The sequence below is a fragment of the Ananas comosus genome, linkage group 3 (assembly GCF_001540865.1).
Source record: "Ananas comosus cultivar F153 linkage group 3, ASM154086v1, whole genome shotgun sequence".
Taxonomy (NCBI): domain Eukaryota; kingdom Viridiplantae; phylum Streptophyta; class Magnoliopsida; order Poales; family Bromeliaceae; genus Ananas; species Ananas comosus.
In genome coordinates this window covers 16,167,935-16,191,916 of record NC_033623.1, presented here as the reverse complement: position 1 = coordinate 16,191,916, position 23,982 = coordinate 16,167,935, and the positions used below count along the sequence as shown (strand labels likewise).

The following is a 23,982-nucleotide window of genomic DNA, read 5'->3' as shown; positions in this document are numbered from 1 at the left end:
AAACCAGTTAGATAACTTTTTATAGGAATGTATAAAATAATTGTATTCATATCCTATTTTCAGTTAAAATTGAAAAAGAAAATCTATAAATTTTAGAGAAAAATGAGCACAAAATATTTTAGCTATTGATAGTTCTCTCTCTATAAAGATGGGATATAATTTGGCAAAATTTACACCAACTTAGACTGATGCAAGCACTTTAAATTTAAAAAAAATCATTTAAAATAATATTATTTTGAACAACTTGTATATCCTTGGGGGTATAATCCAATGGTAAAATGACAGATAGTTTTATCCTGAACACGGGATTTTGTACTTTCATAGGTATTTAGAATTGAGACTCAAAATTTTGACTTTGAAATATGGGATTTCATACTTCCATCCATAAATTGAGAAAAAATATGAGATTTTGTTCTTTCATGTGTAAAAATTTTAGACTCGTAGTTTGACTTTTGAAAACATAGAATTTCATGCTTTCATGTGAATTTAAATTTAAATTAAGACTTTTGAAATATACACAAAAGGTGTTTAAAGAGGGGTTCTAAAGTATGAAAGCTACTCACCTTTTGTTTTGTTTTTTTTTTTAAAAAAAAAAACAAAGCTGCGACTCCAGGGAATATATTTTTACTTTTAATAATAATAAATACATACATACTTAATTGGAACATTTAGAACTGCTCATGAACTGATCACACCTTGGAAATCAAACTCTAGGGTCTGTTTGTTTGCACGTAAGTGGGGTGGAAGTGGGAAGGGAAAAGTAGTTTTCGGTGAAAATTGACCATTTGCGTTGTTTGGTTCACCGTAATGTTATTATGCCCGTAAGTCCACTTCACCTAAACTAATGAACTTGACTTCACCCTCCCACAGGGCGAAGTCAAATTCGGTGAACTGAAAAAAAATGCATGAGTGTTAGGATTACCTCTTCTCCTCCTCTCCTCCCGACCCAACTCTCTCTATTCTCTACCCTTTCCTCTCCTCCCGACCCAACTCTCACCATTTTTTTTCCTCAGCAGACCCCATAAAACAAAAAAAAAAATTTCTCCCTCATTTTGTTTCTTCAATCCTTTCTTCTCTCTCTAGCCATTCATCTTCTTCGATCTCAGATCTCGCATTCCATTTCCATCTCTTTCCCTATCGCAGTTGACAAGGTTTACAAATAAATTTTTTCGTCTCTGATTTACTGCAGTTTTTATTATTTTTTTTCTTTATTGCAATTTTTAACATTTTTATTTACTGCAGTTTCAATTTTTTTTAATTTACTGCTATTTTTATTTTTTTGCTCTGATTATTAAAGATTTAAGATTAGTGTTGTACCAAATCATATTTTTTTATTTACTGCATTTTCTAATTTTTTGGCCCTTTATTTCTGATGATGGTGGCTTTTTTTTTTTTTCCGATGAAAAAATTTAGGGTGCGGTGGGGTGTGGGTAGGGGTGGGGGATTAGAATATGTCCTTTTTCATCCTCTTGTTTCAATTCCTTTGGAAACTTTTTCTTTCATGATGCTGATTCATGTTCAGATTATTGTATTGATTCTCCATCAGAAGAAAAGAAGGAAAAAGAATTGATTCTTCTAGCTTTCAATCTTGGTTTTGCAATGGTGTTGTGAAATGGTTTAACCATGTATTGTGAAATGGTTTAACTTTGTATACATGATGTTACCATGTAGAGTCAAGCAGAAAATTTGCTTTGTTGTATTCAAATGCACAAACTGTGTTTGGATTTGGATTATTAACACATGATGCACAAACTGTGTTTGGATTTAAATTATTAGCACTAATGCCACGTTTGTTTTTTGATTATTAACACATGATGAAAATTATATAGTTTCTTTTTAATGTAGAAAACTTTTAGTTTAGTTTATTTGGCACATATATTAGTAATTTTTTATAATTCTTTTTTGAATCTTTTTCAGTTTCAGATGGACAATAGAGATTTCCTTTTGAACTTACATCGTGCTAATTAAGTCGGATTTGTTATTATGGTGGTGTGTGTAATATTCTTTTTACGATTACGTGAAAGGGATCGAACATTAAACAGAGAGCCATCTAAATTGAGGGATTTACATAGAAAGGCTCACATGCGTGGTTACGTTGAAACAAACAGCAGAAATAAACTAATTTTCACCCCAATTCCACTTCAACCCAAAATCCATTTCTACCCCAAATTTACTTACGTTGAAACAAACGTGTCCCTATTGTAGAAGAACTTCTCAATTTGTTGCTCGGCATTCTGGGGCGGTGGGGCCCGATCCTATTCCAGGCCGCCAAACTAAAAATTACATCTCAGACAGCTGGCAGTACTAGTGACTAGAATCTAAATCCAAAATTTTCGTCTATTACTGCTGGAATGCCGACACACTCAGTTGGCACATGCATGCAGTTTCAATCCGGCAGCACTCCTTATACAAGTCAAAAATATTGACCTTGAACTTCAAATTTATATATATTTATTTATCTTATTTTAAAGCATGTGATTCTTATAACTGAAAGCTGTTATGCATATGTCATGAATAAAAGAAGCTATACTATCTGAAAATGAGAACTCCAGTTATTTTTGTGAAGGCAATGTAACTGATTAATGAAAATACATCTCAATCTACCATCATGTAGCTCTGTAATGTAAACAATCAGACATTTCGTGAAAGTTATATTTTAGATCATTTTATGCAAGAAATTTTAGACTTTGGCCCCATTTGGTTCGGGGGCCAAACGGAGTCATTTTTTACCAGAATATTTTATCTCGGTCAAAGCTTGCTATTCCCGGTTATCCCGGAATAACAAGCTTTTTACTATTCCACCATTTTGGTGGAGTAGTGCTATTCCAATGCTTAAATTTAAACTTAATTAAAATTATAAAATAAATTAAAACTAAATTATATAAATATAATATATTATATATTATAATACATTATTTTTATTATAAAATTATTAATTGTACTATATTAATACATATTATTTATATTTAAATATTATAATAAAATTTATAATAAATTATATTTAAATATTATAATAAATTCTTTTTATTAAATTTAANTTAAATTTTAATTTCAAATTTTGAAATTTAAAATTTTAAAATATAAATATAAAATATGAAAATTTAAATTCTAATATAAAAAAAGAGATAATATTATTATTTTTTATTTATAACTATTCAATTTAATTCTTATTCCATCTTACATAACCAAACGCTATTTTTTTTTATTTCCAGAAATAACCCAATTTTCATGTAAACGCAAAATTAATCTAATTCCCGCTTATACCTCAATTTATACTTATTTCTGAAATATTCATTTTTAACTTATTCTCGACCAGTACCTTATAAAATGAATACGTTTCTAGATTAGACGTGTGATTAAACAGCGGAACAACTTTTTCATAAATACGTTTCCATAAATTACAATTCTGATTAGACTGCATAACAACTTGGTACTATGGATCGAGGACCACAGCAAACTTGCATTTGTACTACCATTATTATAACTTACTAGTTGAATTATAATTTTGTCAAATAATAGAGCCTATTAAATGTTATGTAGGTACTAGGTTGTCTTAAAAAATTAAAACTACCAATGATATATAACTCGGGAATGGTATCGAGAGTTTACTTGACAAGTCAACTCTAGTGCTGCAAATGTTTTTTTTATCTTGCTATTTGTTTCCGTGCATGTGGATAATTTTAAAATATAACTTATCAATTATGTTTCGGGATATCTTTTTGAATCCTTATAGCATATTTCATGAGCTTGCTTGCTCTAAGCTGGATACATATTTTAATTTTATTTCTGTTTTTACAAATTCATTCTCAAATCTATTGACTTTTTTATGAGGTTCAGTACTATTTTGTCTTTCTCTTTTCTGACTATTTTAAAGAATTGAAAGGGAGAGGTAAAATTCTAGTTACATCATATTTTGGAGACATGCTTTTTGTCAAACCGAACTAAGAGCGCTTTCAAAAACTTATTTTACTTGTGACTAAGCATCAACATAAATCTTGGCCACTGAATTATTAAGAATTTGTTACCTGTATCCGGAACATAAATCCTGACAATAATATAAAAAAAAAAAATTTATTTGATTAAATAAAATAGATATTTAGTTTTTTATTTAAATAAAAAATATCTTAAAACATATCTAATAAATTGGTTTTTGATAGAAAGACCTTTGCTTTCCTGTAATAATTTATCTATAGTTAAGATCCTATTTTGATGTCGAAGTAAGCTATATAATGATAATTTATCCTTTTTTTTTTCTGTACGATTAAGTGTTAGGAGTTTAATTTTTATTTCTAAAATTTTATTATTAGCATGCTATCTTTTCCTCAAAAAAAAAAAAATTTTATTATTTTTAGATTAGACAGTATATCATATTATCTCAACTAAGCGGTGGTTTATCATATTCATTATGTACCAAATATTCTAATACTTTTTAAATAAATTTAAAAACTTTTTTTTCTTTAAAGTTATAACTTTATTTTTAATTTTTAGAAAAACTTCAAAAACCCCCCTTGTGGTTTTGCATTTTTTCATTTTAGTACCATATGATTTAAAGTGTATCAAGTTAGTACCCTTTGGTTTCGCACTTTCTCACTTTAGTATCTTGTGGTTTAAAGTGTATCAAGTTAGGACTCTGTGGTTTATTTTGTATCAAGTTAGTACCTTGTGGTTTTATTTTTTTCTTAATTAAATATTAAACCACAGGTACTAAAGTGAGAAAGTACAAAATCACAAGGCACTAACTTGATACACTTTAAACCACAGGGTACTAAAGTGAGAAAGTATGAAACCACAGGTACTAACTTGATACACTTTAAACCACAGAGTAATAAAGTGAAAAAAAATAAAATCACAAGGGGAGTATTTGAAGTTTTCCCTTAAATTTTTTTTTTTCCACTGTTATCCTATAAGAGAGATGTGGTCCTTCTAACTAACTTGGATTTCATTAGGCCGATTCGACTCGGCTGAGCCAACACAGGATCGGGTCGCTTTCCGGGTCCGAAAGCGACGGGTGGATCGCCGGCTGGCAAAAAGAGGGATGGACCCCACCAGCGGTGGGCCCGCAGTGGCGGGGTGTGTGTGGTTGCGTGATCCTGCTCCGACCTTTTGGCGCCCGATTGGGATTCCCGAGATTCCGGTTCCCAAAGCTGAATCTCCAGCGCATACGACGCTCCCTCCTCACGTGATCCCAGCTGTTTACTTTTCCACATATAAAGTATTCTAATCCAATAATAACAGATTTGGTGTTGATAACTTAATACTTCAGATTTTAAATTCGAATTCTAATTGATTCGTATTTTCAAATGAGTTTATTTTTAAATAAAATAAATGAAGCGGATAGCGTGCTATTTATCTCTCTCAAAAAAAAATTAATGGGCAATAATGAAAAACCATGCCCGGCTATATATATTAGTTTCTAATCTAAAATTTAAACAAAAAGAGAAAAATTCAAACTTGCCATTCGAACTACTTGACAATTTGACATTTGAACAGACTTTATAATGATCATTTGAATCTTAACCTTTGCCCTTTTGAACCGATTGTTTCTAGAGCAAGTAGCAAAGGGCTTGGCGGTTGGTACCTGAGATCCAAGTTCGAATCCTAGTTGATTCATATTTCTAACTAAGTTTATTTCTAAATGAAATAAACGAGGCGGATAGCGTGCTACCTATCTCTCAAAAAAAAAGAAAAAAAACCTTTGGCCTTTTAATTCTGTAAGAAAAATCTGAAAAGATTGGGTGCAATAATTACTTGCGTTGATGGCAATTTTAAGCCTTTTAATAGATGATCCATTGTAATTTCTAACTAGTCCAAAGCTTAAAATTATTCCAAACAATTTCTAATAGAAATATTTTTTTAAGAGATTAGGTAGCAAATTATCCGATTTATTTATTTTATTTAGAAATAAATTTAGTTTAAAATATAAATCAATTAGAATTTAAATTCGAGAACTCGAATATCAACCACTAAGTTTTTTGTCACTGACTCTGGGGATGAACGGTATTTCTCATAGAATATTATTCTAGCTTGAAATGGGACATTTTCCCTGTCGCTGTCCTTCCCCCGACGGCGCCTGCCGGCAGCGTGGGCGTTTCCAATGTGGCTTTATTAATTATCTGTCCGTCATTTCTTTTTCAAAACTGCGCATTATTGACTTCATCCATCCATCCATCCATCCATTTTTTTTCTTTTCATACTCACATGTATGTTCACATTCAGGGACTTCAGTATATGTATAGTTCATGCATCTTCTACGCTGGGGCCCCTGGCAATATGATCTACAATTAATCGCATCTATCTATTATTAGGAAAAGAAGAATGGGAAACCATGTAGCGATAACTAATATTTTTAAAAATGAGTTGAATTTTGCAGCTTTTAGTTATTTGATCTTGAGTGACAAGTAGAAGTAGAAATTTTTCTACACTTTTTCTATTTGCTTTTATTTGTATTTTCTGTTTTCTTTACCTTTAATATTTTTGGAGGAGGCCACATTGCCTCAACCCCTGTAGTCAAATTTATTTGCTAAATAAATAAAGCGGGTAGCATGCTACATTTTTTTTAAAAAAAAAAAATCAAAACAAAGGTGAATATTTTTTGCATTATAAGCCTACAGTGCGTCAGCAGTTTACAACAGGGGCGAGAAGCAGGAGGGTTTAGCTTGAAGTTTTTTTATGCATGTTCTTCTAATCGGTGAAGAAAAAGTATTATAAATTATTATTTAGTGTCCTCCCTAATTAAAATTGTTTGAAAATATAATGTTTTAGCTAACCAGTGAGTGAGAAAAGAAACTTGTACTTNTTTAAATTTTACTGATTTTCTCTTTTTTTTAAAAAAAGATAAATTTACTAAAGGGGTAAAGGCTAACGAGAGTGTCGTTTTGCTGTTGGGTTGTATTCGGCCTACCCCAGGTAAAGTGATGCAGCAAGCGCAAAGACGACCTGTGGTGCTGGACCTGAATAAATTTTGGTAAATCTGTGAATAGAACTATATACAAATGAAGTTTTTTTTTTTTTTTTAGTTTTTTTTTTTGCTCACACTAGGATTTGAATCCGGAAAACCGAGTACCACCGTCTAACGCTGGCCAAAAGGGCTGGCTGTGGCTGGTTGTAGTTTTTAACAGGATTACTCTATCACCTTACTAGTTGGATTTTATTTTATTTTATTTTATTTTTTTAGAGATAGGTAGCACGCTACCCCTTCGTTTATTTCATTTAGAATTAAACGTAGCTGGAAATGTAAATCAACTAGGATTCGAATTTGGGTTTCGGGTACCAACCACCAAGCCCTTTGCCACTTACTCTAGAAACGGTCGGTCTAGTTGGATTTTATTAGTTTTGATTTTATCTTGAGTATCTTATAGTATACATCTTAAATCAGTTATTTGTTTTAATAAAAATATCAGCAAATTAAATATCTATATAACTTATTTTTTAGAAATTTTGGTTTTATCTGTGTATCTTGTAGTGCATCTTAAATCAGTTATTTTTTTAAATAAAATATCAGCATATTAAATATCGATAAAAGTTATTTTTTAGAAAAATGGATACTCAAATGGCAAAATACTATATGATCAGTAGCCAAGTCGAGTTTTCAAATTTGAAATCCAGTAAAAATAAAACCAGCTCTCAACCAAAAGAATAATATCCGTAGATTTTTACTTTATTAAGAGTCTCCGCCGAAGGAAATTGCAACATTAATGTATCTTTCCGGACTTAGTATCTCGCGACGCTCGTTAATTTAAACAGTTTGAAAACCAGATTTAAATTTCTAAACTTATTTGCATAGTATACATCACTTCAAAATACGCTTTTAACTTATTACCAAAACAGCCTTATATATTATATTATATATTATTATTATATTATATTATATTATATTATATTAGTAGAAAAACTGGATCGCTTCTCCTTAGTCGACGGGCGACGGCGGATCAAACCGTTCACTCCGTGGCCGCTCTGAAAAACACCGTCCCGATACGCTACGCCATTCCCCCGAAGATATTCCCACAGGGGCATTCTCGTAATTTTAACAACGCGAGATTCCCCTTCTCCCCGCCAATTATAACCGCNTTGGGCCGGGTGGGCATTGGGTTGTGGATTTTAGGTATAGGGGTGTTAGTGTTACGCGCGTATATTAATTAATTTATTATTATTGTTATTAATATTATGAATTATATATATTAATTCCTCTTTTGGTCCGTTACCTCGCTCGCTCGTGGACACACCACTACTACTCTTCGGTTGGCCGCTGCTTGCTCTAGAACGCGAACATCTTCCGGGACTACTACAGCTACTACGGCTGCCGCATCCGGCCCGGCAACGGCTTCCGCATCGGCCGTAACCGCTTCTACCTCTACTCCTGCACGAGGAAGTACAACTTCCCGGGGCCTAAGTCGCTCTTGACGGCCAGCGGCTTGGGGCCCTACGCCTTGAACGCTCACCCCTCCTGCAACCGGTCCTTAGCCGGCTGCCCCTCCCTCCGCTGGACCTGCCACTAGACGCACTAGTGCTCCCCGAGCCACGCCATCCGCTTCTTGACCAAGTCCTTGCTGTACTCGCGCGTCCGGTCGCACGGCTACTTGGTGTACGCCTTGCAGGTGTGCCCCTCCCTGCCCAGCAGGCGCAAGCAGTGGCACTCGGCGTGGAGGAGCTAGCCGCTGTGGAGGAGGAGGAGGAGGAGGAGGAGGAACAGGAGGCGGCGGCAGAAGAAGGCCAACTAGGCGCGGCGCAGCTAGAGGTAACAGCGGCGGCGGCGGCGGCGGCCTCTTCCTCCTCTGGACCTCCTCCCCCCAAACCACCCTCCATTAACCCTAAATGCTTCCCCTCGGGGTGAAGTTCGCTAAGCTCTCCCTCACCTCTCCTCTCCCCTGCCTAAACCTACCGATCTTAAACCTGCCGATCTCTACGCTCAACTGCTCTTGCGGAAAAAACCGTCACACTCATCGGGTTCAAACCAAGAGCGGTTTCTCCTTTCGAGAGATTAGTGTGGTTTAATCAGTATACCTTTACTAATTATTATATATATTATTTTATTATATTATATATTATTTTTATAACAAAATATTTATTTAATTCGATATATATCTTTATTAATTTTTATGTTTTATTTATATATCTACCCTAACTACTTATAATGATGATGAGGAAGTACGTGGTGGAGCCGGCGCACATGTGGTGGCCGAGTAACCTCGTGCAGGTCTCGCTCTTCCGGTTAGTTAACTCTCAAAGCTATCGTTAATTTTTCCCTTTTTGTTGTTGTTCTTGTTGCTGCTTCTGTTGCTGCCATAGCGTTTGCTCAGTAGAATTAATTGAAGTTTGAGAAGTAAAGTGCTGAATCTAATAGTTTGAACCAAAAATTATAATGCATTCAGATTTGATAACTAAGTGTTACATATCCTATAGTTTGAACTAAATATATAATTTATTCTTTTTGTATTTTATTTTTTTTTTCATATGAAGTAAGGGCGGAGCACCGATTAATTTTATTTTTATTTAATTAGTAACTTCATTCAAGGAAAGAATCTTTTAAATTATTTAATAAAATTTAGAAAGCTTAATTATTAAAAATTAAAAGTCGAACAATCACATTTTAAATATTTCGGAAGATTCTGAAGGTAAAGTTAATTGCTCATCAAATTATAAATATAATTTTGAAATTTGAAACTAAAATCAACATAAAAGCATATAAAATTTTTCTAACCATGGACCATTTTGAATCGATTCAAAATTTTATTTTTACTATCCAACTTTCAATTTGTTTGATTTGATTAATTTGAATGCGTCGTTTATCTTTACCTTCNTGAATGCGTCGTTTATCTTTATAGATTTAGTACACTTTATATAATTCTCGTAATTATCAATTATTAATATAAGTAGTTAAGTTCAACTTCATCAATTTTTTTCATCTTTTAAGTGCTCAGTTATAAAATTAAAATTTATATTTAAACAATATAAATTATATAAAAAAATATGTGTAAAAATTATATATTTTAAATTTTTATAATGAAAAATTGAGGGAAAAAATTAGATTAAATTAGAAAAATGAAAGCCTAACCCCGCTACCTCTGAGAGAGAGAGAGAGAGAGAGATGGGATGGAAAAACAAAAAAAAACAAAAAAAAAAAAAGAAAACCAAACCGCACAACCCCCACCGTATATAGATTTTTTCACGACAAACAAATCATCGACACAGATAAAAGTTTTGCGCTTTTTTTACTTAAAAAAAACGCGAGAAGAATTGTGCTGGCTTTTTGAGCAACGTGACAAAAGCTGTACGTTTGGTTTATCCAACTCAGAATTGTTGCTGTGTATATTTCCACCAAACTTTATGTAAAGTATTTCTCTTCCTATCTTTACAACGTAGAAGGAAAAAGCTTTTTGTTCGGCCATCGCTTTGTCGTGCAACTTTTTAAAGCATTACGTACGTTCTCTTCATTTCTTTGGCTATCACAATTATTATACTTCTTCTGCTTAAAAGAGTACAGTTCATATCTACTCCTTGATTAAGATGCATAGTTGTTGTTTGATTTAACTTGCATCCATGTGTAATAACTGCGTTACAAAATTCTTGTAATATGAGTCTCCAGAACCCGTGGAGATGGTACGTGTGAAATTAATGCTTTAGAAGGGCCACCTAATTGTGGCTTTTCTATAGAATCTACGCGCTACATCGACCTTTCAAACTGGGAATAGTTTCTCCATTGTCATGATTTGTTGAATTCCTTGGAGGATTAGTGCCTCATTGCGGCCTCACAATGCTAAACATAATTCAAATCCATAAAATTAGCTAAAGCATTTTGAGAGTCAGTGTTGCAAAAAAAAAGTCCATTCGCCGGAATTTATGGACCATTTGCATCGATTGAAGATTCTTATAGGGCGACTATAAGGAGAGGATTTTGCTACGTTTAAATGTCCCTACTCAGCATTAATTCCCTGTCACTGGATGGCATCTTTTCATTCTTCAATGTACTAAATAAATGTTTGACTTTGGTTCTGTAGTAATTTACTGGGCGAAAGATCCTAGTCATATGACAATTGACTTGTCACCTACCTAGCATTTAACAAATTTATCTGGGTGTCCGTAAATTTTTAAAATTTTCACTTTTAACAGGTATTTATTTACTTAGGCCCTGAGCGGAGATAATTTCGTTATCCCCGCTATTCCGCCAAATGACATGAAATTTAGCCGGAATATTTTATTTCGGTCAAACTTTGTTATTCCTGATTATTCCGAAATAGCAAAAAATTTGCTATTCCACCATTTTGGTAGAATAGTGCTATTGCAATGCTTAATTTCAAACTTTAATTAAAATTATAAATTGAATTAAAACTAAATTATATAAATATAATATATTATATATTATAATACATTATTTTTATTATAAAATTATTAATTGTACTATATTAATACATATTATTTATATTTAAATATTATAATAAAATTTATAATAAATTATATTTAAATATTATAATAAATTCTTTTTATTAAATTTTAGTTTAAGTAGAATTTTAAAAAATTTATAAATTTATTATAATAAATTATTTTTATTAATTGTTCCCGCCCTTATTCTTATTTTAAAAATTTAAAATTTAAAATTTTAAATTTTAAATTTATAATTTATAATCTCAAAATTAAAGTTTATAATTTTAAATTTTAAATTTAAATTTTGATATTTTAAATTTTTGAAATTTAAAATTTTATATTTTATATTTTTCAAATTTAAATTTGATCTTAAATTTAAAGTTTGAATTTTAAAATTTAAAATTTTGAATTTAAAATTTGAGATTTTAAATTTCAAATTTTTAAATTTCAAAGTTAAATTTTTAAATTTAAAAATATAAATTTAAAATTTTAAAAATTTAAATTCAAATATAATAAGAGGATAATATCATCACTTTTTATTTATAAAACCCTCTATCCTTCTTATTTCATCTTTCATCTTATCTAACTAAACGCTATTTTTTTTATTCCCAGAAATAATCTAATTTTTCATCCAAATACAAAATTGATCTAATCACCGCTTATACCTCAATTTATATCTATCTTTAAAATAGTCATTTTTTGCTTATCCCCGAACCAAACGATATCTTAATTACTTTTCCGCCACACCAGCCATAGTCCTCTTTACATTCCACCTTAATTTGCTACAGATTCTGGGTACAACATTGGTCAACACTTCTAAGGTCACTGAGGAAGAATCTTAATAGTTAAACACAAGTATCGAAAATTTTCTATATTTTTAAGAGAAATTCTCTATTGTTTCTCTCTTTTTCTCTAATATTTTTATATGTTTGTTTTCCAATTATTCATACCAAGTTACCAACTACGTGAATACTAACAATTCTACCTAAAACAAAGAGGAGGAAATATACGAACAATTCGGACCTCCTTTATTCCTAGAATGCTCATGACATACAAATTATGTTATGGATAACGATGATCACTTCATCTGCAGGGCTTTACACGAGAAAGAAGACCGCCGCATGTCTCGGGCCAAATTCTTCGTCATCGTTCTGATCTGCAGCTTCTCGTGGTACGTCGTTCCGGGCTACCTCTTCCCGACCATTACGAGCATCTCGTGGGTCTGCTGGGCCTGGCCCAAGTCCGTAACGGCGCAACAGCTCGGCTCCGGCATGAACGGGCTCGGCATCGGTGCTTTCACCCTCGACTGGAGCACCGTCGCCTCCTACCTCTTCAGCCCGTTAATCACCCCCTTCTTCGCCATCGTCAATATCTTCGTCGGCTATCTCTTGATCCTCTACGTAGTCATGCCGGTGGCATACTGGGGGTTCAACCTCTACAATGCAAAGACTTTCCCAATTTTCTCCTCGGATTTGTTCACGGCTGCTGGCCAGCCGTATGATATCAACGCCATCGTCAACAACAAGTTTGAGATCGACATGACTGCGTACGGTAAGCAGGGGAGGATAAACCTGAGTTTGTTCTTTGCTATAACCTACGGCCTCGGATTCGCGACCATTGCGGCTACGCTAACTCATGTTGCTTTGTTCTATGGAAGGTAATAACCTACTACTACATGCTCTGATTTTATGTGACTGTACCTATCTCACGTTACTCCGCCAAATTGCCGCTCTGTCTCTCTAAGTACGCACACATTGGAAGCTATGTTCCACGTAGAACAGAGCAATGCAATGTAAAATCGGTGCAAACTAGTACCATTTTGATTGCCGGAGCCATTTTAGTTGAATTCTGATATTTAGGTCCCAAAAAATACCAATTTTCTTAGAGAAACATGCGATTGTCACAAAGTGCAATTGCAAAATCATTCGGCCCAAAGATGTAATCCTCTTATTCCTCAGCAAGAACTATTTTACTTTTTTAAGAGATTCGAGTAAGTTATGTCACTCACGATCTAAAGCGAAACTTTTCCAGAGAAATATACAATCGGTACCGAGCTTCGTATAATAAAGGAAAAGTGGACATCCACACGAGGTTAATGAGGAAGTATGAAGACATACCCAGCTGGTGGTTCTATTTACTGCTGCTGGTGACAGTTGTGATCTCCCTGATTCTGTGCACTGTGTTGAAGGACCAAATTCAACTTCCATGGTGGGGCCTCCTCTTTGCTTGCGCCATGGCCTTTGTGTTCACTCTCCCCATCAGCATCATCACTGCAACTACCAACCAGGTACAAATAATCTATCCCACTTCGTACTTCAATTTTTAGAGACACATAAATTTATTTATTTATTTATTTGGTACATGATAATCATCCTGATTTGTTTTTTTTTTTTTGTTCTTCTTTTTTTCTGAATGAAAAACAAAGACTCCGGGACTGAATATTATCACAGAATACTGCATGGGTCTGATCCTGCCGGGAAAGCCGATCGCCAACGTGTGCTTCAAGGTCTACGGTTACATGAGCATGGCGCAGGCCGTCGCCTTCCTTTCCGATTTCAAGCTCGGCCATTACATGAAGATCCCGCCCAAATCCATGTTCCTAGTTCAGGTAGTATTCTCAAATCATCCTACTTGATCAATCAACTTAAAATGCGGTACACTTTCTCTGACGCTACAACTTAACCATTAAATTTTACTATATTGATTGTCTGTTTTCAAGTAGATCGATTTCTTGCAAGTTGCAAATATGTTTCACTGATTCTACTAGCCTACGTGCATATATGCATGTAACTGAAAAGCGTAGTTTGCGATTCTAACTTTTATTTGTGTGATGAAAATGGCTAAACTCTCGCCGCCGCTTAATGCAGGCTGTCGGCACAGTGGTCGCCGGTACAATCAACATAGGCGTGGCATGGTGGCTCCTGGGCTCGATCACCGACATCTGCCAGAGGGACCTCCTCCCGCCCAACAGCCCGTGGACGTGCCCCAGCGACCGCGTCTTCTTCGACGCGTCCGTCATCTGGGGCCTGGTGGGCCCGCGCCGCATCTTCGGCCCGCTGGGCAATTACGGCGCGCTCAATTGGTTCTTCCTTGGCGGTGCTGTCGGCCCGGTCATCGTCTGGGCCTTCCACAGGATCTTCCCCGAGCAATCGTGGATCCCCCTGATAAACCTCCCCGTGCTTCTTGGTGCAACTGCCAATATGCCGCCGGCTACTGCAGTAAACTACACGTCGTGGGCGGCGGTCGGGACGGTGTTCAACTTCTTCGTGTACAGGTACCGGAAGAAGTGGTGGCAGAGGTACAACTACGTCCTGTCGGCAGGGCTGGACGCGGGGGTGGCGATGATGGGGGTGCTGCTCTACTTTGCGGTGACGATGGAGAACAAGAGCCTCAACTGGTGGGGGACCGCCGGCGAGCACTGCGACCTCGCGACGTGTCCCACGGCCAAAGGGGTCATTGTGGATGGCTGCCCGGTCTTCTGAAGGCGTCAGGCTTCATTTCCGTCTCTTTCTTTGATCAGCTGTGTATAATGCAATTTTAGGGTGGTGAAACTGGATTGGAATTGTTATAGGTTAAAATCCGCAAACTTCGTTAAATAAAAACTTTAATTTATCATTTGATACAGAAAATGCGAGTAAAAATTGTAAAAGTGTTCTGCAGCATTGCTTAGTTTATCAGATTTTCTATAATAGTTACTGCTTGATTGATTGGAGTATGTTTTTACAGTATCATTTATTATTTCAAGCTCTACTAAGCCACATCCCTAATGTAACTTCTCTATCGGAGAAGTAGAAACATGTTGAGCAGTGCTTCTGTTTTTTATTTTATTTTTTTTTTTTTTGTGTTGTTATTATTGTTGATTAGCTTGCACTGACCTTAACTAGCTGTTTAATAATCTTTCCAGGCCTATATTTTAATGTCCGGATAATGTACAGTGATATAATGGTGTCATCTTTCCAAGTTGGTTTTCCAATTTCCATGAGCTTGCTTTTGCCGTTTTCAGCATTTGTACATGACCAGTTCATTGATATCGTTATATGTATTGCAAAATCATACTGCGAGTAAAAGACCTCTAGAAATCAAATTATCCTTTGATTTTAACAGCGTACTCGTATGTTTCGGGCGAGCATATCCATTTAGTAAGCCGTCTACAATTAGGCTGTTGCGTCAATCGGGGGCCCATCTAGGACAAGATTGTTGCCGTCCTAGATCCAAAAGCCCGAGTCCCACATAACACCAACAAATGGGCTGGGCCCATCAGACTATCATGGTTTTGGGCCGCTCGTTCTTTCAGACAATGTACAGTGGATCAGATCAGGCCCAACCTGGCTCAAAATATAGAAAGGGCCCAGATGTGACTCTGACCCTAGCTTAGGCTTCGTTTGGGATTGCGGGGAGATTGCGTTAGTTCGGTGAGAAAGTACATTGAAAAAATATACTGTTTGTTTCCATACGTAATATTCCGTTCTGCAGGGGTGCGGTCCCACCGGAGAACGCAATAACATATCCCTATATGCTTTTTCAACAACTCCATTTTATCTAATAGCGTTAAATAGGCCCCAATGCCAAACTAAGCCTTAGCAGCACTGGTCTATTTCACCACTCAAGATGATTTAAGGTTAGAGCACTAATGATGAACGGTGGATCAGATAGCCTAAGCATGGGAGGAGGGAGGGTTCCTTAATCTCTCTATATTATCCAGCCAGCCGAATCAAGGGGGGGGGTTTGACCTTCATTTTGATGAGAAAAATATTGTCCAGCAGAAATAATAATATTCAAACAAAATTTTTCATACTGTATGAAAATACGATAATAAAAAAAAAAAATTGTTACATAACTTCAGCTCATATTTATCATAGTCTTTGATGAGATATTTATCATTCCAAATAGCTTCATAAAATTCACGAGTTACATATTCTACCTGGAGTCGCTCAGTCACCTGGGTTTCGGAAAATTCAGTTTTAAAAAAATCCCATTCACATTCGCCTAGCACTGTCAAGAAGAAATTTTAATATACTTTCAAGATTTCGGAAAATGACAACAGTGGAGGTGGTACTTCCAAGGACCGAAACCATCAATTACAGAACATGGCTCGGCCAATTCCACGCCCCTGCATGAAAGTAGAAACGAACCTAAAAAGGAGGATTGGACATTAAAAGCTCAAAGTCATAAATACGGTCATAAAAAGCATTAACTCCACCCAACCAACCCCTCTGCGAACAAAAAGGCGCGCGCGCGCTCCCAAAAGGAGACCAAGCTAAAACGAAGAGTTAAATTACGTACACAAACACGCCAAATTAAGACAAAGGAGAGCAACAACATGTTTAAAGTAACGCAAGAAGGAAGTCAATACCCGAACCAACACCCTTCTCCTTTCCCACTCCCCGCTTTTTTTTTTTAGGCCCAGAAGCCATTTTGGGCTTCCTCTTTTCAAATTTTGGGCCTTAAAAAAGGGAGAGAGCATTCAGGGTCACACCTGGTGCGCTCTTGACTCCCCTCCTCCAACAAACCCTAATTTCACAACATTCCCCCAACCACTACACTACACAACACAACACAACACAACACAATTAATTCATCCCTCTTGATCTTATTACATATATTAATAACTAGCCAGCCGGCCTTCAACATGTTTAATTCACTGGGAAGCATATCTTAGATGGCAGTGGGTAGGTGGAGATTGCCCGGATCCCATCAATGCCACACCAACATGACCAAAATGCCCTTTGCAAAGTTGATTATGAATTGCAAATAGAGTAAAAGCTCGGAGCAAGTGAAAACTTGACAACGCCCATGGACTATACACGCGTACACAAAATATAAGATAACCAAAATGCCCGACTCGACAAGGATATTTTGGTCATTTTGCAGCTCTGCATGGGCCCTTGTCAAATTCTCTCTTGCTCCTGTACAAAAAATAATCTAGAGATTTTAGTTACTAAATACTCAACAATTATAATATATATGTGAAAAGCAGAGGTGTTGGGGGGGCATTTTGGGAATATCGATCGGTATAGACGGATTGCACCAGGCAGTATAGCAGTTAACTCCACCACCTTTCTGCTTCCCCTCACGGGTCAGGCGGCGCCGCCGTCCCGGCCGGTTCTGGCTGAGGCGGCCCGCCGAGGGCGGCGCTAATCTGGCGAACTGCATTGCAGAGGTGGTGGTTGACGGCTGTCACGCTCGAGAGGTTCAGTTTCGCTGATGGGACTGCACTCGCCAGCACCTGCATGCTGATAGTTAGGAGGCATCCCGGGGCAACAGCAGCAGCGGTGGCGGCGGAAGCACCGCTGCCATCACCTTCGGGGGTGGCGGAGGAGGTTCGCGATGGCGGCGGAGGAGATGGGGAGNTATATATATATATATATATATATATATGTATATATATATATATATATATATATATATATATATATATATATATATATATATATATATCATTGAACTAATGGACTATGTATGATCTCTATTATCTTAGTTAATTCTCTCTCTCTCTTAAAATTTTTTGTCTCCTGTTCTAGCATAAGAAAAATAAGAAGATAATTTGGCTTGCAGTCTGAAACGAAGGATATATATGAAAGAATACACATAAATATACTGTACAAATAAATATGCATTATCGTCTCCGAGAGAGAGAGAGAGAGAGAGAGAGAGAAGCTTTTGCTTTGGTTTTTCATTGGATTGGTAGGACGATGTGATACAGTTCGATCAGTGCATCATGGGACATGACGACCTCCCCTTTTTTTTTACCGTCAGATATCGGGAAAACAAATAAGAAAGGAGGCGATCTTTCTACTGTCTTTTATCTCTCTCTCTCTCTCTCTCTCTCTCTCTCTCTCTCTCTCTCTCTCTCTCTCTCTCTATATATATATATATATATATATATAGATCAAATTATGTTGAACAACTCAAAGGGAGTGAGAAAGCCAGGTTGGATTGGTGGCAACCCAAAGTTGACAGGAAGGTATGTGTGGCACACTTGATGGCTATTCAAACGCTCATTCAATGAGGAAACCCTTTGACAGCTCAAGTTGCCAGAGCTCCTTGTCTTATATCTTTCGGGCAAATAATAAATGTCTCCATAGCTGTGCCATTTCAAACTTTACTTCCACTGCTCGGATGCTATGGACATAGTTTCTCCATTTCCATTAAATACTATAGCAGGGTTAAAGGCGAACATGACTAAATAGCAAGAGGAACAGTAAATGCGGTTAACTACCTTTTTCTACGCCAATGGTAAAAGTTAAATCTCTAGAAGTTTGATAATAGATATGTTATATCCAAATAACATGCTGATATATACAATTTCACAAAAATATATTGGTGAAACAACACAGCACAAACAAAACAAGCTCTATAGGAAGTACTGTAGCATTTTTTTAAATAAGAAAGAGGGCAACATTGACAGAATGATGGCCATTTTCCTCCCTCAACATCAGAAAGAGACCCATCCAGAGTAATATATATATTTTCTTTTTTTTATTTTTCGGCCAAAAAAAATGGCGGGAGTGGCATAACATATCTTATTGGGGTTCTCATTTCGTTTTTAATTCGAAGTTTGTGAATTCATACAATCTCCATGCAGGTTTATGATATTCTCATTACTCATTGATGGGGAAAAAACATAATATTTAAGAAAAAGCAAACGTAAATGCAATATATTTACTAATTTAGGATGTTGCCTTTACTAAATATTTTAATCATATTGGCTTTGAATATTCAGTCTTAATACTTCTTCTCTAAGCTTAAATTCTCTCTAATTTTTCAATATTTACGGCCTCAATGCACTACAAAAATTATCAAAGCTGCAAACTTTAAGAAAAATAGAACCAGCTAATGGGAATGATAATTATACTCCCATCCATGCATCTTTTGAGCTCAATCCTCATATAAAATGCGCATTATGAATGACGTAAAAGCAACATCTATAAGGTGAGGAATGTATACTCACATTAATGCGCAAAAGAGAGACACAATTCCTCGGATGAGAACCATTTGCAATATGAGCAACCTCATGAAGTGAGTTTCCGCTAGAGAGGACGTCAAGCTGAAAGTTAAATGCATATATTATACTCATATTATTCCTATTGCTTTAAAAGAAGAAAGTAAGATAAGCTTTTTTTAAAAAAAGTAGAGGGCACCATCTTAAGTACCTGAGATCGCCGTTGCTCATCAGTAAGAAGATCAAATACTTGTTGGTGTGAAAATGGAAGCCATGTGGTTGAAGCTGCAGTTAAAATGACACCATTCGGCTGGCCTGGCTCTGTGTTCTTCCTAGTAGTTACCCTAATTGTGTCCTCAGAAGAATCAGAGAGTGCCGTCCAAGATTGCATTCCTGAGGCGCTAACGTTAGCACAAAAGGTTCTTATCATTCTTTGCGACAATTTCATCATGTTCTTCCTTGCCTCTGGTGAGGGAATCACTGAATGAAACCAAATTATAGATGAGCACTTGTACAACAGTATCATTCTTAAGACAAATATAATTCAATATATATGAATTTTTTATTTGGTTTTAGAGTAGGGTTAAAGAATAGCGACCTCCGAGATCAGATATATTTCTAGCCATGAGGCTCGCAAGCCTTTCACATTGACGTTGTAAGATTGAGACCCATCGCGTTGCACCAAAAGCCATCCCACTGTTTACAAACTGACTGAATACCTGATGCACTGGCCTGTCCTCTACCTCTATGTGTTCTACCCAGATAACCTACATAATAAAGAGTATACTAAGCTAGAAGTAGAGTCAATCGAACTTCACTGATCTTGTTCTATGAATTAATAGCTTGCGTGAATTAGATGATGCTATGACTAAACGCGTGGCATAGTTTTATGTCTTAAATAGAAGAAACATTATTACATTAGTGGAATGTACATTAATTCAAACTTGAATATCAAAAGCATGCATTGTGAATATTAGTTTGATGCAAAAAAAAAAGTTGCGTCAAAGAAAACAAGTATTGGTTTTTATATCTCGGACAAGGATTTCTATATTAGACGTACGTATTAATTACCATGATTTTTCTCGCTTTTAATATGCATAATAATATCCTGGCATAAACTTATGGTAAGCATAGAATGCTCAAAACTAAAAGTAACAGTATCACAGACGTTTTAGTGTTGACACAGCGTAGGTTGTGCTCTCGAATTAATGAAAGACTGTTCAGTCCTTGCAAAGCATCTATAATTGTACCTAAGAAGCCAAAATTATGTCAATGCTATCCGTAATGAAGTTTAGCTCGGGGAACTAAACAAACTGCAACATATTTATTCAGCACATAAACAAATCGATGTATGACCACTACAGTGATCCCCGCAAAAGAAATTAAGAAAGAAACGTGATACTCGTGCATGTGGGCAGAAAGACATACTCTTGAGTACCCATTTGGCATATCTTGAATTATACAGCCAGACGGCCGCCTCCTGCACCGAGCAAGTGACACTTGAAGGCCTGCATCTTGGAACCCATCGACGGGAAAATCAACTATCGTCCATGTCCCCTCCCCCGAGTTCTGCTGGCAATATCGGAAGAACTGGATCTCACGCACGGGCACCAAAGGGGATAGGTATTGGAGCTCAGCATGCATCTGTACGCGGATAGATATATCAAAGTATTAAGAAGAATGAAATTCATAACAGTACCAACATATATATCAATTAGAATGGCTAGAAATAAAAGTTACCAGATGAAGCGAGCCATTGCAATGACCGGAGATCCCAGGTGCTATAATCTGTACAGTTCTTGCTTTCAGAACAATTGAAGGGAACAGCTCCATCCATTTGTTCTACAAATATTGAAGAATGTGTTAACGATCGATCATCTATATATAAGAATTACCACCCATTGAGTAGAACACTAGCTAGTAACTAAAAAGCGTCAACTACTCACAGCGTCCAAGAAGGCGTCGACCAAAGTGATGCTGTTCATGATGACCAACGCGCTGTCCCTCGTTGCTTCCGTCCGGAACTCCATATGCTGCTCCTTTGAGTCGATCGGCCACGGGAACATTCTGCCGTGCTCATCGAGGTCAAGAACTTCCGTACCGTCACCGGTGTTACGGACCCATAACGGCCCACTGGTGTGGCACATTCTGGTAAGCTGGTCCGCAGCAGTCATCGCGAGGTCAAGCACAAGGGGTTTGTCTTGATCCATAATCGGCATTCCGGCAAACGGTTGGTGGCCGTCCGGAATCATATCAGTGCAATTTGCCAATGCGGGCTCGCTGAAGTGCCTCGAGTATATACCCATGTCGAGGTCAAGCGACGGCATCATCATAGGCGCAGCCGCTCCAAGCGGCTGCATCGGTCGACCGCCGCTGCCGCTACCGCTGTAGCGGGATGCGATGCACGTGAGGCGTTCGAGCTGCATTATAGCCATAATTCGTCTAAGCACGTAGTTTGATGATGGCATAGGATTTTAGCCATTTAGAGGTGGGGCGTAACATAAGCAGCAGGCACGTACCTCGTCTTTGAGGCGGGCGTTCTCGATGCGGAGGTGCTGCTCGTCGAAGGACATCTCGCCGAGGACGGCGGGGCCGCCGCAGTTGGGGCAGACGACGTTCCGGATGGCGGCCTGCAAGCGAAAATTCTCGTTCTTCAAGCTGTCATTCTCCGCCCGCAGTACTACGTTGTCCGCCCGATCTTGTTGCGCCTAATCCGTCCAACAACACCATATAGCCGCATCAAAATATTTTTACCTTCTTTTTTTTTTTGATTTTTTTTGGTTGATACAATGGGAGTGTGCATGGTAGAGAAGGCAGGAGAGGTAGGGCTAACGTGCGCACCTTCATCTGGGTGCGGCGGTTCTGGAACCAGAATTTGACTTGGCGGGGCTTCAGGCCGAGTTCCTGGCTCAGCTTCAGCCGCTGCTTGTCGTCCGGGTGCGGACATTCCTTAAACAACCTGATTAATTATTTTATTAACAAAATTATTACTATTGTTGTTAAAAAAAATACCTCTCGAACTCGAATACATTTATTTATTTTTGTTAAATACAAATATAACGAAAATCTTTTTTTTTCTTTTTTTAAAAAATTAATAGTATGGAACAGGAGTACTGTGATGATAATCTCACGTTTCCATTTCTTGAATCTGGTGCGCGGTGTGGCGGTGGTAACGCTTCTTCTTCGCACTCCCCGACGGCGTTTGCTGCTGCTGCTGCTGGTGCTGCTGCTGCAGCTTCTGGTGTTCGTTATCGTGCTCCTCCCCGCAACTGAGGCCGTCCACGTGTCCGCTGCCNTAACTTGATACACTTTAGACTATAAAGTATTAAAATGAGAAAGTGTGAAACCACAGGAGTATTTGAAGTTTACCCTATTAATTTTTCCTACCTCTATTTTTATTTTTAAATTTAAAAGTTTAAACTTTAAACTTTAAATATAAAATTTTTAATATTTATATTTTGTAATATAAAAATTAAAGTTATAATTTTAAATTCTAAATTTAAAATTTAAAATTTGATATTTTAAATTTTTAAATTTTTAAATTTTTATTTTATATTTTTCAATTTAAATTTGATCTTAAATTTAAAGTGAAATTCAAAATTTGAAAATAAAATATAATGATAGGAGTAATATCATTATTTTTATTTATAACTATTCATTATTTTTCTTATTCTAACTTATCTATCTATCGAAACACTATTTTTTCTTATTTTTGGGAGTAACTTAATTTTTGTTCAAACGTAAAATTAATATAGTTTTTATTTATACCTGAATTTATACATATTTCTGATATTGTTTATACTCAAACCACACAATACCTTACCTTATGCTGTTAGATTTTTTTTTAAAAAAATATCTTTGATATGGCATAAAATAACAAAGGAAAACCCGAAAAGATTTCTCCCTTTACGCTGGAGATGGCACTTTTTTAGGTAAGAGTTCTTCTTATAAAAACTTTGGGTATTAATTAATTTTGCTTTATAAACTTCTTATAAATAATTTACTGTCCCAATGCAATCTTTGTAAGAAAGGAGTAAAGAAAAGATTTTCCTTGATTATCCCCAATGCAATCTTTTGTAAGAAAGGAGTAAAGAAAAGACTTTCCTTGATTATCTCTCTTTTGCTGAACCAAGAAGGCGCAAAAGAGCTCCCTTCTGCTAGATTTCCTTGGGTTTGTAACTTTTCTCTCTCTCTAAATATTTTGATAAGCGTACGACGACATTTTTTTTCATATTAATAATTTCTCAGCTTATATTCGTTCTTAGTGGGATCTATTTTTCTTGATTAGATAACAAATAATATTAAGTTTTACACTGGTTTAATTAAATTTCCATCTCTATCTATCTTAAAACCTGTTTAAAAGTATAATATTTAGTAATTAACCAAAGTACTGTTTAAATTATGCCCAATAGGGGTGCATGGAGTAAATTTTTGTAAAAATTTAGTAACCAATCAAAATACTAGCTTTTGGTGATTACTAACTTAAGCTAACCAATCTACTACTAATTGCAAAAGTGCAAAAGTGCATGTTTCAATAAAAATAAAAAAATTACAAAAGTATTAACCATGAACTATGATGTTTTAAAATCTGTTTCGAAATTATGTACAACTATAAGGATTGTTGCATCCAATTTGTACGCTTAGTTCATCTCACTTAATGAACGAAATATTTAGCTTGCTAC

At 36.1% G+C, this 23,982-nt stretch overlaps 2 protein-coding genes and 1 pseudogene across 3 annotated transcripts; 1 reads left to right on the top strand and 2 right to left on the bottom strand.

Moving 5' to 3' along the window:
• LOC109707874 overlaps positions 1-8,802 on the bottom strand; it is a 14,644-nt pseudogene extending 5,842 nt beyond the window's left edge.
• Positions 9,134-15,073, top strand: LOC109708088 (oligopeptide transporter 4-like). 2 transcript variants are annotated; one of them, XR_002215652.1, is made up of 6 exons: positions 9,134-9,207; positions 12,452-13,015; positions 13,390-13,645; positions 13,784-13,966; positions 14,226-14,955; positions 14,996-15,073. XR_002215652.1 is itself a non-coding variant. In XM_020229685.1 (5 exons), exons 1-5 carry the CDS (start codon positions 9,134-9,136, stop codon positions 14,838-14,840), a joined length of 1,692 nt encoding a protein of 563 aa, XP_020085274.1. In that variant the 3' UTR covers positions 14,841-15,073. The 2 variants fall into 2 exon arrangements, 1 of the variants encoding a protein (XP_020085274.1); XM_020229685.1 differs by having other exon boundaries at positions 14,226-15,073.
• Positions 16,659-23,082, bottom strand: LOC109707873 (homeobox-leucine zipper protein ROC3). Its single transcript, XM_020229399.1, has 11 exons — positions 23,069-23,082; positions 22,432-22,599; positions 22,142-22,259; positions 21,820-22,008; positions 21,247-21,720; positions 21,041-21,142; positions 20,729-20,944; positions 19,899-20,067; positions 19,512-19,780; positions 19,257-19,405; positions 16,659-17,711 (listed from the first exon to the last, which is right to left on the bottom strand). Exons 1-11 carry the CDS (start codon positions 23,080-23,082, stop codon positions 17,429-17,431), a joined length of 2,151 nt encoding a protein of 716 aa, XP_020084988.1. The 3' UTR covers positions 16,659-17,428.